This window comes from Zosterops lateralis, assembly GCF_965231275.1.
Source record: "Zosterops lateralis genome assembly, chromosome: 2".
In the NCBI taxonomy this organism is placed as follows: domain Eukaryota; kingdom Metazoa; phylum Chordata; class Aves; order Passeriformes; family Zosteropidae; genus Zosterops; species Zosterops lateralis.
In genome coordinates, this window is record NC_139763.1 from 36,139,291 (window position 1) to 36,156,126 (window position 16,836).

Below are 16,836 nucleotides of genomic sequence, written 5' to 3' on the forward strand. Positions count from 1 at the left end.
ACCGGTTATCCCTTAACAGTGAATTTACTGCTATAACACTCTTACCCTCTCTGATCCTATATGCCTGTCAACCACTTACTGCACCTTCTCCTGCTTTTAATTTATGTGCCCTGCACATCAGAGACTCTGGAGAGCAGCCTTAACCCCCACTTTAGGAACCAGACTAAACCAGCTCTCTCCTGGGACTCAGTGGACCGAGAGGAGAGAGATGTTCTTCAGGGTGGTGTGAAAAAGGGGTCTAATTCAAATTGTTCCCTGTAAAGGAGCCTCTCTCTCTACACTGACTAAAGGAAGGACTTCAGAGATAAGCTGTCTTACTTTAATGAATTTCCTGACTGTCACTGTTAATTTAGGTATCTAAGGTAAAGCTGTGACTCCCTCTTTTTTGCTTGTTTACTAAAACAATTTTTGCTTATTTACTAAAAGAGATCTGGTTTGTAATTCAGGATTTCAAGGAGTTGCTGCCTTTAGAAAACTACAAGGAATGTTTAAAAAAAAGTAATGACAGTGAAACTGCAGTATCCTTTTAGAGGAATTCTGGAAAGAAGCTGAAGATCACTGCCCTTGTGAAGTGTTTTCCCTTATTGTTTCATGAAGCCCTTATGCAGCAGAGCTAGCCAACCTTTTATGAAATGATGGTCTGTGAATTCTGAGAGCCTGCAGTTACCTCAGCAACACACAGTGCACTTCCACTGACCCTGGGCCAACCCTGTTTGTGGCTTGAAGCAAATTATGCCCATAATGGTGGTACTTAGAGGCAGAATCTCTCTGCCTATCCCTAGCAAGGCTCAGAATATGCTAGGTAACAGGCTGGGAGCAGTATTTGCTCCGGTGCTGTGGGAAAAGTGAGTGTCACACAGCCACAGCCAGCCATCAGGGGCTGCCTCCAGAATCAAAATAAAAGAGAACAAGATGAAAGAGAAGAAAAATGAACTTCAACAGAATGTAAGAGTTAAATTTAAGACCCAGTGAAACTAATTAGGAGACTAAAGCACCCAGTGTAATTACATTTCTTTTCTCTGTCTTCCCCCCACAAGATAAAAGCATGCAAATAAAGTACCTCTTTTCCAGCAATCTAATGCAATGAAAATGTAATATATTGCCAAATATTAAGTAATGTATTTTACTGGAAAATTAGAAAAGCAATACTGATTGTTTACTCTAAGACTGAGAATGATCTGAATGAGATCCCTTTTGTAGAAAATCTTTGTATATTCACAGATGTCTGTACGTAACTCAGAAATGGAGAGCAATCTCTTTGAAACAATAACAAATATTCAGCACTTAGGAGCTTGATGAGGTAAGAAATAACATTATATACTGACCTGTATAGCAACCCATTGAGAGTAAATTCATTATTTTTATTATTTAAAACAGCACTTTGCAGGCATTACCTAAGTCTTCAAGCCTCTCCTGTTTATAAATAGAGATGCTGAGGAAAAGAGAATGTCCAGAATCATACCCATCTAAAGAGTGGAAATAGATTAAAATATCAGGAGCTCTTTGCTTCCAGCCTGTGCTCAGTTCTCTGAATCTCTTGCAAGGCATATGGAACAGAAGCCAAAGTTTAGAAAATTGCTGGTGATGTTGCAGACAAAAGGAGACATTTGTCTTCGGGTCAGACACATTAAATTGATTGTGGGATGGCTCCAAGAAGACCATAAGAGCTTGAGTCATCCTACAACTTGAGTCACATGCCTTCTTCACAGGAATAACCCTGGAAGGCAGAGTGAAAAAACACACCCTATCTCTCTCCTCCTGGCAGATGGCATTGCAGCCAGTTGGCAGAAGGCAGGACATTATACTTTGATGGAAAAGGATCCTGGCTCCAAAAATAATGACTATGGTTCATTCATGCCTGCTTTACTAGTAACCAGAACTAGAAACAAAAGATATAAGTCTCAAATATGTACGTCAACACTCATCTGCAGTTTTTTTTTTTTTCCAGAGGAATCTCTTAAAGAACACCAAGATAGAGCCAGAAATCTTGCTGATTAATTTAAAATGATTGCTTGTCTTTTAAATATTACAAGCTGGGTGCAACAGTATCATGTTCAAACCCCACCCGGCAACTCAGCCACAGACAGCTCACTCCTCTCCTGTGGGATGATGGAGAGAATCAGGAGGGTAAAAGTGAGAAAACTCATGAAATAAGGACAATTTAGTAGGTAAAGCAAAAGCCACGCACACAAGCAAAGCAAAACAAGGAACTCAATCACCACATCCCACGGGCAAGCAGGTGTTCAGCTTTCCCCAGGAAGGCCAGGCCCCATCACACAGAGTGGTGACTTGGGAAGACAGACACCATCACTCTGAACATTCCTGCTTTCCTTCTTCTCCCAGCTTTATATGCTGAGCAAGACACCACATAGGCTGGAATATCCCTGTGGTCAGCTGGAGTCAGCTATGCTGGTTGTGATCCTCCCCAATTCCTTGTGAAGCCCCAGCCCCCTCGTTAATGGAGTTGGGTGAGAGGCCTTGATGACGTGTAAGCACTTTGCAGGAATAACAAAAACATCCCTGTGTTATCATCACTGTGTCCAGAACTAATCCAAAACATCTCCCTGTGCCAGCTACTCTGAAGAAAATTATTCTCAGCCAAAACCAGCTTAGATAAGTCACAATGTAAAGTTACTCGGGGACATTTCTTCCATATTCAGTGTAAAGAGATGGCAGAAGATGGCTTGCCATGCAAGAGTGCCTGTCTTAGAAACCTGTTTAAGGATGGAATGAGCTGTGCTCTGCAGGTAGCTGTACTTTCTTATTAATAACACAGTGAAAGGATTAGCTTTGACTGGATGATTAAGTCTACAAAGCTAAAGCTAAATGAAATGAAAAGTGCTGATATTGCTTATTTTTTAGGAGACATATACATATATGTTTTACAATGATAACTATTCAACCTATATTCAAGCTGTATATCAAATCTATAGACAATTACACATGTTTTAGTAGTAGGGATATTTCTTCTGGTGAAACAAGGCAACCCCATATGTAGGAATGTCTCCTGCATGCCCACACTGTCATGCATATAAAATTTACAATGCAGCCACGAGTGCTTTCATATGGTCAATCTGAAAGGAGTTTTCTAGGATGGCATATTTCCAAGGAATGTGGAATAAAACACGTGGTGAAAAGCAAAGAGAAGTCTACTTGCTAGCATACATTATTTCTAAATTAATTCTTTCTTTTTTCCACATCCTTCATACCACAGACATGGATGAAAATGGGGCTACAAATTAAAATTAGTCTGAATTCTGGAATAGAAACATCATATCAGTACATCAGAAAACAAAACCTAAATGCAGGTGTTTAAACTCAGGCTGATACAAAACATCCTACAGTAACATGCTTAAAGAGGAAACCAGATTGTAAATGAAGCAGTGAGGTTATCTCTAAAAGTACTTTTTTTTCCATAAGAGTAAGAGAGAGCAAAGTAAAACTATTTGTAAGATTAACCAAAACTTAAGACCTTCTACAAAGATTACAGATATTCTTATTCTAGAAAAAGATTATAAAAGAATATTTCTAAGAAAATTCAAATATTATCTCTTTCCTATGAGTTGAATTTCGACCCAAGGAAGAGCTAGGATACCTATAAGGTAACCAAGGAGAAAAGATGAAAAATATGTCTTTGATGTCTGTAAAAGCACAATCACATAGTGAGGCTATTGCATCTATTAGAGGACAGCAAATGTATACAATTAGTAAGACGGAAACGAGGAAAAATATTTAAAAAGCCATAATCTACTTTTTGGTGGTGCTTTCAGTCCTTTTCCTTCCATCTCCATATGGGGGAAATCTTTTCTCTGTTTCCTTTCTACATTCTTGGTTTAAAAACCCATTGCAATCTTTCCCCTGATCTCAGCATGCATTGGATCAGACCTTACTCTAACAGGCATAGGCTAATTTGTGTTGGACATTTATATTATCTTCTTCCTGCTGCAGTCATGTGCAGAAGTTATATTTCACTTTTTTGATGGCTTCAGTTAATGAAAAATAGCTTTATCTCATTTCAGATCATGCCCAAATATACCCACTGGATGTAATACTATGGCTGAGCTCTCATTATAAAGACGCCATGATAAAAGTGACCTACAAATTTTGCAGAGACATTATCAGACTCCCTATGCTATCCATTTATTGTTCCATGGTTGAAAATGTCAACAAACAAAAATATGTTCTCATTCTCTAGCAAGAAGTCTCATAGGATACCACAAAAACATCTGCAAGAAAATTCAATCATTAACTTCAGGATCTTCAAAGTTTGTAGTGCACAGCCTTTTAAAATCTAGTTGGACAAACTTTTATAACTTGATGTGTTATAGTTATTTCTCTATAGTTTGGTAAGAAAAGCTTAAAAAATCAAGCCAAAGAGACAAAATTGAAGGTAATGTGGAAAGTGTGAACAAAGGAGAATGGAAGAATCTTAAAATCTGCATTAGTGCTGTTTGAACTAGGATTAGAAGCTTCTGATAACATTAACATAAATTTCCCATTGCTAAGGAGTAATCAGGCCCAGATGCCTGAAGCTTTCTCACAAAAATTGAGCTTTCTGAAAAATACTGAATAGGAAACTAAGACATTAGGAATGTGATGAGAAAAAAACCTGGTTCTTCAGTATTCTTAACTTCTTTATTTCTTACAACTGTCATGGATATTATTCTTATCAAATGGATTGAGATAATCAAATCTCTGATCCACTTCCCAGGTAATGGCTATTATAATACCCAAAATTTGTTGTTAGATATAATAAAACAAAAACTACACAACCCTGAGAATGACATATCATTTTGCCTACAAAGAATATATAGATATTCCTATCAAAGAAAAATAGTTTAAACAGTTAAAAAAATCACTAAGAGGTACTAGTAAAAGGCCTGATTATTTTTGCTATTATTAAAAGTGGTGGATGTGCCTCCAGTGCAAAGGTTAAACTGAGCATTTCTGTTAATAATTTTTGCAAAAACTGTTTCTATCAGCACAACCAATCAACCCAAAAATAAAATGAAATCTAGTTTCTTAAAAAAAACCCCAGCCTTTTGCAAAAAGAAATGCTGCTTAGCAAATACAAATTAAGCTTTTTCTTACATAAAGAATATACATTACAAAGACAAGATACGTCTCTCAAACCTGTTAAAATCATCTGAAAGACCTATATACTGCTGTTTTGATGTTAAAATTTTGTAATCAACAAAGTAAAGCAAGAGAATTATGCAGGAAATTACTGTTTGCATGATATTAGGCAAAAAATAAGAACATTTACATTGAAACAGCAAAGTCTTCTGTTCAAAAAGTGTTTATTACCATTAACGTGTTACATCAATAAATATTTCTGCTTGTTAAGCGAAAGTACTTTCACAAACAAAACACATGGTATGTAGGTTTAACAATAGCTCCAAGTACCTTGAATTTGTGCAAGCTCATCCTATTAGACTTTGTCTGTAGTGCTCAATAAATCAGTTGTCTTACATATTATGAGTCAAAGAATTAAAGAACATCAGCCCTGATTGTATTGATTAAAGCACAGTGTGGCAGAGATGACACTGAACCTCATTACTTTAAGGAGATCCATCTGTGAAACATCTGGTGACTCCACCAGCTAGGGAGACAGGATTCCCTCAGTCCCTAACACTTGCCAAGCTTTGAAACACAAGTAATAAATATTCTTGGTAAAATATGTAATTTCAAAGTGAAGTATTTTGCACCACTAAAGTTATTTAGGAAGAATGATGACTATTTAGGGGACATACTTCTGTAGTGATATTTTAGAGGGAAATTTTCCACTTTTCTTCCCATTCATATAATTCATTAAACTATTTCAAATAAAATACTGTTAATTTAGATCAGATTTATGGTAACAAAATTTTGAAGGAACCTTGAGAGAAAGCATCTACAGTGTATACTTCAAATCTTTTCCCTCACTGCATACAGCTGCTTGATTTTCAGATATCATTTTAGAGCCTTATTTTTTCCCTTGAGCTCCAAGACCTAACACTAAGGGGCACCAGAGAACTGAACTGCATCTGTTCAGATCCATCATGAACCAGCTACTGCAACTAAGTTGCAAGTTATGCCCCGTGCTGGGTGGAGAGAGAATGGGGTTTTGGGTGAAACAGAAGAGGTGAAACAACAGTTCTGCATTACATCTTCTCTGTTACAGAAAACTGTGACTAGAAAAGCAAGGACATGCTCATTTTGGAAATACCAAATGTTTTATTATAGTTTATTTCTAGGTGTTGAAAAAGAACTCTCGCTCTATTTTTCCAGACAAAAGTTGGGAAACGTGTGAAAATATTACATGACATGAAAATTGTTTTTTTTTTTTTTAGAAGTCAAGTATATCTAAACCATCCTAGCATACTGAATTTGAGTAAATTTGCTTTGATCTTAGACAAGTGTAAAAAGAGGAGCAAAGACTTAGGAAATCATTTTTATATTAAGTTTCAAAGGAGATCTGAATACCAGCACATTTTTATTACCAATTCTTGAAGTTCCACTATAGAGATAAAGAACTTTTATAATTTCATTGTGGATTGCAAAATTGCCTATTATCCTCTCGTTTTCCCAACAGGACAAAAGGAAACATTATCTATATTTTAAAACATTTTATATATATATATATATATATATATATATATATATATATACATATATAGCCTGTTTGTCAGGTGTGGACTCCAAAACCAACTTTCTTCACCTCAAGTTTGTCTGTCAGACAAAGAATAATTACACCGTCACTGCCACATATCTTAGTAGAGCATCAGACCTGATGTCAGGAATCTGTTGCTTATGCCAGTTGGTTTTGGGTTTGTTTGGGTTTTTTTTGTGATTTTTGTTGTTGTTGTTTGTTTGCTTGTTTTTTTTTGGTTTTTTTTTTGGTCCTGTATTTCTGCTTCAGTCCTTTATTCTAAAAAGGAATACATAATAAAACTAACAAAATGTAAATAAATAAATGATGTTACATTTTAGAGTAGTAAAGTTGTCCTGAATGCTTTTTAAAAGCTTGGTCACAGTCTTGTCCCAAAACAGAATGCATTACAAAAAGGCAAATTCAGTACAAAACCCAGTATGTCAAATCATTTCAATCAAAGCTCCGAGATCAAAATTAATAATGGACCATTAGCAGACAGCATGAGCTGATTGACTGAAAATTGCAAAAACACATTCATTGCACTGTTTGAGTACTTTTTGAAATTTGAGTACTATAGACCTTTCCTTACAATATTAACACTTTTTTTCTGTGTCTTTAAATATCCCACCAAAATAAAATCCACAGATAACTTCTACTTGCTGTAGCATTTGACTCATAGATCTTGTAAGGCCAGCTGAAACCATTATGATAATGTGCTTTGACCCCCAGCATAACACAGGGCATAGAACCTTGCTCCACAACCCATACCTCAGGTCTGCATCTTCTGTCTGAGTTGAAAGACATCCAGCCTTGATTTACTGCTCGAAGTGACAGAAATTCCAGCACATTCCTTGGTAAGATCACCCTTCTGTTAATGACAGCTGCACTCAGATAAGGTACAAGTTTTGTTTTGATATGGTTTAGTCTCAGGTCTTTTCCCACTACACTTTTTGAAGCTGAATTCAAGAACCTGTATTAGTTTACAGACCATGTTTGTTAAGAAAAAAGGCTTTCTTTAACCAAAAAATGGGGCAATGCCACCTTCTCCAATATATTGTATACCTTATTCAAGGACAATTATCATTCCCTCAGGATGGAGAAAGCCTCTGGAACAAGGAAAAATATGGTTTCTAAGCCTTCCATCAGTCCAATGGAGAAATTAAAACACACATCTTGGTTATCCTATGGCCAGATACCATACCTCATGTCTTGAGGTGAACACCAGGTCTTCCATCTGTTCATGTTCAACCTCTAGTGAGCACCTTCTCTTGTCTTGTGTGGCATCCAAGTGTTTCTGTTGCTGTTACATTAAGGTGCATAAATGAGTCGGAAAAAAGGACTGAGAGACACTTAGGAGTGTCCGAAGAGTAAGTTTATTTGAGCAAGAGACCATGATGGCTGGGGACAGAAGGTGTTTGGATCTCTGTCGTGGGCCCAAGTGGAGATCATCACTCTAGGTGATTTCATCATCCCAGAAGAAGGGCTAAGCCTGGCCCCTCTGTCTTTCTCTCTAAGCAGTGATATCTAAACAGGGAAACACACAGGCAGTACTTACCCAGCTCACGGGCTGAACCAGGGTTTTGCAAAACTTCTCTTGGGGAAACAGCTTGGGGTTTATGGTCATTTTGCTTTACAGCTCTCTGACTGAGAGACAGCCAACTGTGCTCAAGCATTTTACTGTGTGGCCAGAACTGGCCAGGATGTAGAGCCTGTAGTGTCATCTGCCATTTGTGATTTGCTATGACAAGGACAGACACAGAGACAGAGCTCTCCAGCCACCATCCTGCATGGACATGGTGTTTCATGGCCACAAAAGGAAAAGGAGACCCTGAAGAAGAGAGAGATGGACAGCAGCAGTCAGCAGTCCCTTCGGTGAGATGAGTAGAAAGAGTTGCATCGAGGAAGCCCTTTGGAGGGTCCATGTGGTCCCCAGCGCATCTCCCACGTCCTCCTCCTCAGGCAGGAGGAGGCAGAGTTGCTGCCGCTGCCAATGCGCCAGGATAGAGCGATCTCGGCGCGGGAGGAGATGACGCAAAAGGCAGAGCTCCCCCCAAAAAAGTGTTTCTCCAGGACGAAGATGGCGGCAACTTAGCCCAGGGGCCCAAGATGCCTGTGCCCATCGGGGGCCCCCAGCCAGGCAGTTCCGCCCCGAGCGCCCGGGGACACCGCGCCCGGCGGCAGCAGCGGCGGCAGCCGCAGCCCATTGTCACCAGCAGCGGCGGCGGCCCCGGCAGCCTCCTCCTCCTCTTCCTCTTCCTCCTCCTCCTCCTCAGCATCCTCGGCAGCGCTCCGGGAGCCCTGCAGCAGCGTCTCTCCAGTTAGAGCGGAGCGGGGAGAGAAGAGAGAGACAGACAGCGGTGCGGGCATCTGTGCCGCGGCTCGGGGCTGGGGAAGAGGAGCAGCGGCGGCGGGAGGAGGGGACCGAGGAGCCCTCCCGTAGCCGGCCGTCGGCAGCGGGGGACGCGGCATGCGGCTGTCCGGGGGCACCGGGCTTTTCTCAGGAGGGAGATGGGGAGCTGCGATCTGACCATGCCTGGGTGAGAGGGGGAAAGGACCAGTCGCGCAGCCCCGCCACCACCAACTATCACCATCACCACCACCACCATCTCCTCTCCTTCCTCCTCCTCTCTCTGCGTTATTGCTCTTCTCTTCTCCACGGCACTCCGCGTTGGATGGACTGGGGCTGCTTCGTGTGCTGAGACCAAGGCAGAGCCACCGGCGAAAACCAGCAATATTTCGGAGGAAGAAAAAGAAGAAAGACGAAAGAAAGAAAGAAAGAAAAAGAGAAAGAAAGAAAAAAGAGAAAGAAAGAGAGAAGGGGGAGAGTGGAAGAGAGAGAGAGGGAGAGCAAGCGAGCGAGAGAAGGGAAGGCAGGCAAGAAAATCCCCCCAATCTTTTAAGTCAATGCATATTGTGGTGACACTGGCAAAGGAGCCCTCACGGTGGAGTCGGCCAGGGCTGTGCGTTCCCAAAATATGACCAGGGGTGCTTGGATGTGTAGTCGGCAGTATGATGACGGCTTAAAAATCTGGTTCGCACCCCGGGAGAACGAGAAACCCTTCGCGGATTCGGAGAGGGCTCAGAAATGGCGACTGTCCCTGGCATCGCTCTTGTTTTTCACGGTCCTGCTCTCTGATCACTTGTGGTTCTGCGCCGAGGCCAAATTCACGGGGACGGGCGAGCAGGAGCAGCCGCCGCCCGAGCAGGCGGAGCCCGCGGAGCCGGAGCTGCCGGCGGGCATGGGGGACCCGCCGCCCCCCGCGCCCCGGCTCCGAGCCCCCCCCGCGCCCTCCCTCCCGCCCTCCCCCGGCGGCGGCCGCGGCAACCGCACCGCCGGCACCGAGCCCCGGCACGGCGAGGCCGCTTTCCTGGGGAACTCCACCGCCGGGCCCCCGGAGACGTGCCCGCCCCCGGGCCCGGGCTCCCCGTCCGGGCAGTGCTTCAGCGTGGGCGACGCGGAGGCGGTGTGCCGGCGGCGGGGGGGGCCGGGCCGCCCGCCCGCCCGGGACCTGACGGATTTTTACCTTTCCTTTTGTAATTCCTACACACTTTGGGAGTTGTTCGCCGGGTTGTCCGATCCGGACACTTTGAACTGCAGTCTGGATGTGGTGCTGAAGGGGGAAGGCTCCTGCAGCCAGTGCGTCCAGGCTTACCAGCGCTACGACCAGCACGCTCAGGAGAAATACGAAGAGTTTGAGGTTATGCTCCAGAAATATTTACAGTCGGATGAGTACTCGGTGAAATCGTGTCCTGAGGATTGTAAGGTAGGAGCCCTGCTGTGTTTCCTGTCCCCGGCGGTCGGGCCGTGTGCCTCCCCGGGCTGTGGGGGCTGAGGGGACCCCGCTGTGCCGGGCCCGGCCGCGGGTCTCACCGTGCTGCCGGGGGCATCGGCCGGGGGCATCGGCCGGGCCCTCCACAGCGCCTTGTTAAAAGACAGGAAGAGAGAGGGGTGAGCTCGAGAAAACGCAAAAAGAAGTGATCCTCGGTCCTCTGGGAGAGTAGCGCTGGATTTCCCTCTCCTCATGAATATGCGATTGGCTCCCGCTCGGCTGCCGGCTTCCAGCGGGCTGGGATGCGACTTGGCGGCGGGCAGCGACAGGGGCTGCATGGCAATGAGGGGGCTCGGGGCGACGGTGGGCAGGGGCCGCGGTGTGCAGGGGCAGGGGCCGCGGTGTGCAGGGCCCGCGGTGTGCAGGGGCCGCGGTGTGCAGGGGCCGCGGTGGGCAGGGGCCGCGGTGGGCAGGGGCCGCGGTGCCCGGGCACGGGCGGTCTGTCCCCCCGGGGGCCCGGGGCGGCACCGGAGGCTCCGGGGGTTCCGCCGGGCTCGGGCCGGGGCTGGCGGGGCCGGGCGGGCACAGAGCGGTGCGGCGCCGGGCCGCCTCGGGAGCGGAGCGGGACGGTGTTGTCAGGCGCTCTGCCAAAATCTGTGGAGCCGGGAAAGCTGGAGGACAGGAGTGTCTGTTGACGGGAACCGCAGTGGCCCTTGGTTGGGAGCTGATGGTGACAGAGTTTTGATTAGCTGCGGCTGTTTCCTTTGGTGCCGCTGCTGACGGCTCAGGGAGATCCAGAGGCTTTTCTTTTCCTTTGCTAGAAGGCAGAGGGTCCCACTTTGGCTCTTGTAGTTGTTGCCTTCTCTTTACTTTTGCACAAGATTAGTTGGCCTATCTCTCAAGACAGGGCAGAGGAGTTGTCCTCGGTGCCTAAGCAGCTGGCTGCACGACTTTCCCTGTTTGAGCACTTGGTAGGAGGTGGATGTGTCTGCCCTGAACTAAAGTATCTCAACTACTGTAGCACTAACCAGTCTGAACCAAATTCTGCTTTAGCAGTGGAACACAACAATGCATGCAAATCACTGCTCTGAACAGGAGGCCTGGAGTACCCCTGTGCCCTGTAACTTCAGCAGGACCTTCTGAAATCATTTCATGGTAACAGCCTATGCCTAAAAACCCCATACACCAGTAACTTAGTATAATTTGCACATATATTTGCCACAAAAATGGATCCAGAGTCCCTCCAGAAGCTGAAATTACCTGCTATCTAATTGGATAAAGTAGGAAAGTAACTGTATTTGTTTTTTTCTTTCTAAACCTGACAAAAGTAAGGTAGACACACCAGAAGTGTTGACTTGACTGCTTTCAAATTGGAAGCTGTGTGTGTACACACTCATTGTATATATACTGTGTACTCAGTTACTGATAGTGTAAACATATTTTATTTCCAGAGTGAATTGAAAAAGTGAAAAAGGGTATCAAATGTAAATAGATATCTATGGCTGTAAGGAAATCTTTGTCATTTCAGTGGCTCTATAATTAGAAATTGACCTACTATTCCATGCTGCCATACGATCAGTGTTTACATGCTTAAAGTGATTTTTTTTGTATCGCAGTTTAATTTGAACTTTACCGCAAAGTGCTCAGTTGCTTTACATGATATCAGGGTGTAAAAGGTGTTGAAAATGAACAGAACAGCAAATTTATGCTGTTCAACCATTTCCCCTTCACACACCCAACGAGGAGAAATGCCTTTTTAATGATAGAGAAAAAGTTGTTGACATTAAAATGATTGTGTGAAACTTTACTGAACTAGACAAGTGCCAGCGACCTACATTTCTGCAGTTCCGAGCGCCAGATGATACTGCTTTATGTTTTGAGAATTTGGCCAACAAATCTGTGTTAAAAAATGAAAGATACTTCAGTTGTGGAAAGGAAAAAAAGAAACAAACCATGGGTGCAGCTTAGTGTGTTTTCCCTTTCTCCAGGGAATCTGGTGAGGGCTGGGCTGGGTGAGCTGGGCTGGGTGAGCTGGGCTGGGTGAGCTGAGCTGGGTGAGCTGGGCTGGGTGAGTTGGGCTGAGTGAGCTGGGCTGGGTGAGCCGGTCTATGCGGCCCCGACAGGAGGGCCGGGGCACCGCTGTCCAAGGTCCTGCAGAACAGCGCACACACAGCCCGTGGCTGGGTAGAGATGCTGCTCTCTGCCCCCGTGCCCTGGTTTGGTGCGTCTGGGTCCCTCTGGAGCCTTTTGATCCGTGCGGGTGGTTGTGAGAGCCAAGTGGATGGCGCGTCCAGCGATCTGACGTGTGTGTTCATGTGCTTGTGCATGGGCTGCCCTGAAGAGTGTAGAGGTGGATCTTGAAACTCGAGTACTTTGTGACTGTTGCAATATTTTTCTGGGCTTTCTCCTGTTTTATATATATTTCATTTATAAAACTCAATCAGGACATCCTTTTCTGTGTGTGTGTGTGTAAGTAAATATTAATTTTTTTTGCATGTTGGATATTTAGCTAATTCTTAGGTAAATTATCAGAATAGAAATTAACTTGACATCTAGCTATGTGGTTTAGGTACACATTTTTTGATGGGTGTCATGGTTTGTGTGGTGACCTGCGTTTTCTTTTAAACAAAGTGATAAAAATACTGCCTTTATTCAATAGTCGTGTATGTAAGCCTTGGTTCAATAAAACAAAAGGCTTATTAACTGGTCTGTTTGTATTTAAGATGTCTTTAGCATTCTTGGAGGGCAGCTTTGTTCACAGAAAAAAAGAAATTTTCATCCAGTTGACCAATTATAGCTGACGATAAGCAATAATAAAATTTACTCTGAATAACAGTCAAGCATAAACTTGCAATTGGGTGTTGCTTCCCCCTTCCCCAACTTGCCCCAACACCACCCTCAACTCATACAGTTCTCATAGTAAAGTGTGAAGATTATGATGGATTTCTCAGCAAGTTATGCCATTCCAGAAAGTACTATTGGTGATAACAAATAGTACATATCAAAAATGCCTTTGATGCACGAGTATAAACCTCAGGCTTTATGTTTTCATTCTTTTATCTGAAACCAGAAGAAGATAAACTATACTTTCAAAATGTTCTGTCTTCCACTACATGTCTCCTGGTCCCTGAAGAATGTTTTTAATTAATTGCTTTATATTGCAGAAGTTTGTAGACAGGAGTTGTTTGACTTACAGATCACATTTAGCTATTCTATGTGGTGATTTTCAGTTTTAATATATAAGTATACTCAGGTTTTGTTTTGCTGGGTTTTTTTTCAAGCGCATTGTCCTGTAATTAAGGTCTTACCATTTTACTTTTAGTGAGTTGCATTGAGGACTTTGAAAAAATTGTAGAAAATGCTGTCAATTTTTAATGTTTAGAAAACAGCTATTTTTGGTAGTATCAATGAAAATGCATATGCCTTTTATATTGTTTCTATGTCAGTAGACTTTATGTGTTGTTTAGAAGCTTGGAATATCAGTGTTGTCTTACTATAAATCCATCTCCAACCTATTTCTTATAAGCTCTTCTTGAAGTCTGATGTCTCTATATATTGTTTCCTTGTCTCGATAGTCACATATTAGTAATGGCTAAACAGTAAACAAGAGAAATATCTGAATGCATTCAGATATTCAACTAGATGGCAAAACAAATTGCTGTAGCTTTACTGAATCAATAAAGTTACTCTGGATTAGTCTGGATTCACACTTCTGTTTTTCTGTTTGAAATTTAATTTAGATTGTTAAAAAATGTTTATGAAATCTTGTTATTGCCTATTACAAATTCATGGTTATATTTGCAGGGATTTGTCCTGGAAATATGTATAATTTTTTTGGTTTACAGAAAATCATTTTTATATGCAGTGTGCCACAGCACAGTATTCAGACAATTAACAGAAACTGTATTGGCTTGGTGTTGGAAGACACAGTTCCTCATTACAACTTGTCAACCTTCTATCAGGGGAAATACTCAAGCTTTTATTCTTAAGGCAGCAGGCAATCGCTCTGTGGAATAAAAGAAAATTCTGGCTACTTCTGATTAAGAACTGGGTCAAATAACTAAGTAGGACATAAAAATATAAATGCTTTTAATATATATGTTTTTTAAAAAAGATAGAGCTCACATCTTTGTGATTAAGTGTCTGAGGCCAGGTCTTTCCTGGCAAACGTGTTTATTAATGTTTGAACAAGATACCAGTCATCATTTTTGACACAGGTTTCCTTAACCTAGTGCAAGTTGAGAATGTTTAAAATGTAGGCTTTCTTAACACTAGTTAAAATATTGAAAAGTATAATTCAGATAATTGCATTATAATTAAAATAACATTAAAATAATTCATTTTCCCTCATAGAATATCAAAGAGGAAAAATTAAAACCTACTAACTCTTCTTTGCTAAAAACAAAACTTTGGCTGACATTCTAGGTGCTCAGCATGTACCCAGAGATTTTTGTTTTTCAGGAATTAAATGCCATTTATAACTTCTGATTTGAAGATCATGTTGTTGGTATCAAAAATATGTAATAGAATAATTGAGTTGTAAAATGTGTGTCAGTAAAGGTTTTCCTCAATAAGTGTAGATGGTATAGTTGATAGGAATATAGAGTTTGTATTTCTGTTACTGAAGAATTCTTTTTGATCAAAGAACTGTGCTCAACTACTTTTACTTGAGTAAGAGGGTGACTGGAAGTTATTTAAAACAATTAAAATCACATTTCTTCTTAGATGTTATCTGGAAATATCAAAGCCTATATGAATCATTACTTTCCTAAGAACTTTCTCCTAAACAGCATATGTAGTCTAATTAGGTTTTGATTTAAAATCTCTGTTAAGCTGGCAGAAAAGAGCAGATGAGAAATACAAACTCAAAAGCTCAAATGATAAAAGAACTCTTCAGTTACAAAAGATCACATAGAGCAGCATCTGCCACAAAGTTAGATATTTCAGTTGCACATCTTAGTCCCATAATACATATGCAGTGATAGTTCTGTGCACCTAAGCTAATCAGAAGAAACCTGGAGAAATTAAACCTTGAAGATCTGTACTTGTGGTCTAATACAAACAAGAAAAATTTCCACATTAATTACTGAACTAGTGCCTTTTCTGAATCTCTTGAAATATAATTATTTATTTTACAGCTCTTTTTAAAAATTAATACTATGCTATATTAAAAAAATACATAACACTTAAATGTTTATACTTTTTAAAACTGGTATAAAATGCTGTGAAACTAACATCACTATGTAAATTGATGTTTGCACAATTTTAGGGGTTTTCATGTTATTTCTTCAGGTGTTTGGGGTTTTTTTTAAGTAAATATTGAATTATTTTTCAAAACTAACTTAAGACAAATATGTGGATGAATTTAGTATAACTCTTCTTGTGGTATTAGTATAAGTCAGGCAGCAGCACTGGCTATGTGCTAAATGATTTGTATTTTGGCCTAAAATCCTGATACAGCAGTCTGCCTTGGTCTCCTGTTTTGAGCTAGATGAATGGTACTGCACTCAGGGAAGACTATGCTCATGCTTGTGGTCATTCAATTGCCTAAATGCTTTACTGGATTGGGGTCAGATCTCTTCACTCCTAAAAGGGAAATTCCCCAGGGTGTTCTTTCCAGAAGTGCATTAGCCCCACTTAACTTTAAAAAGTTTGCATCTAGTTGATCATCGAGATACTCATCCCAGTCATAGTGTCAATGGGTACACCATTCCTGATTTAGGAAAAAAAAGGGCTACAGATTACTGGCACAGAGTAGTTCAAGTGGATTCCACCCTAATCCAGTAACCACTGTTTAATGTTTCATGGTATTAACGTCACATGGCTTGGGACCTCATGGCTCTACCCTCAATTTCACTTTGTTCATTTCTCTTTACATCATGCAGTGTGCTTCACATGCACCTTGCAGGGACTGTGACAATCTTGCTTCTTCATTTCAGGTTCTTCTGGGAAAGGTAATCAAAATGCAAATTATAGTTCTATCACTTATCCTGCCTAAAAATCATTTGGTCTATACATAGTCATTTATAACTTCAGTCTTGAACTAAGATCCATAATGTATTTAGATCTGTGAATTGCCTAAAAGGGAAAAAATAACTTAGAAGCTGAATTCTTAAATGTGACTTTTTGATAAATATCTGTCATAACATCCCAAAAGATATAAAAATAAAGTAATCCATATGACAAAAAAGAAAAAAAAAAGATAGATATCCATTTTGGATATTCACAAAAAATATAGAAGTTTAGGTTCTCCTTGTAGTCAGTGGAGATACATAGGTAATTCTAGAGTCAGTTTACAGTGAAGTGGATATCTAAAATAGGTCAGATAGATTATGCCCTAAAGTACTTATTTTATGTCTATTGTCTCTAAAGAGAACATACTATCATTTTATATCAGATACAAACACTTCCACCCATTGTTGACCTCAAAAG

The 16,836-nt window shown here is 41.5% G+C and overlaps 1 protein-coding gene across 1 annotated transcript in view; it reads left to right on the top strand.

Annotated features, from left to right (window-relative positions):
- Positions 1–9,232: 9,232 nt before the first annotated feature.
- Positions 9,233–16,836, top strand: part of NALF1 (NALCN channel auxiliary factor 1) — a gene marked incomplete at its 3' end in the record, with an annotated part of 430,899 nt that continues 423,295 nt past the window's right edge. Inside the window, exon 1 of the mRNA XM_083854367.1 lies at positions 9,233–10,398. Coding sequence (XP_083710493.1) covers positions 9,610–10,398 — 789 coding nt within the window. The 5' untranslated portion in view covers positions 9,233–9,609. The remainder of the gene's footprint in view (positions 10,399–16,836) is intronic.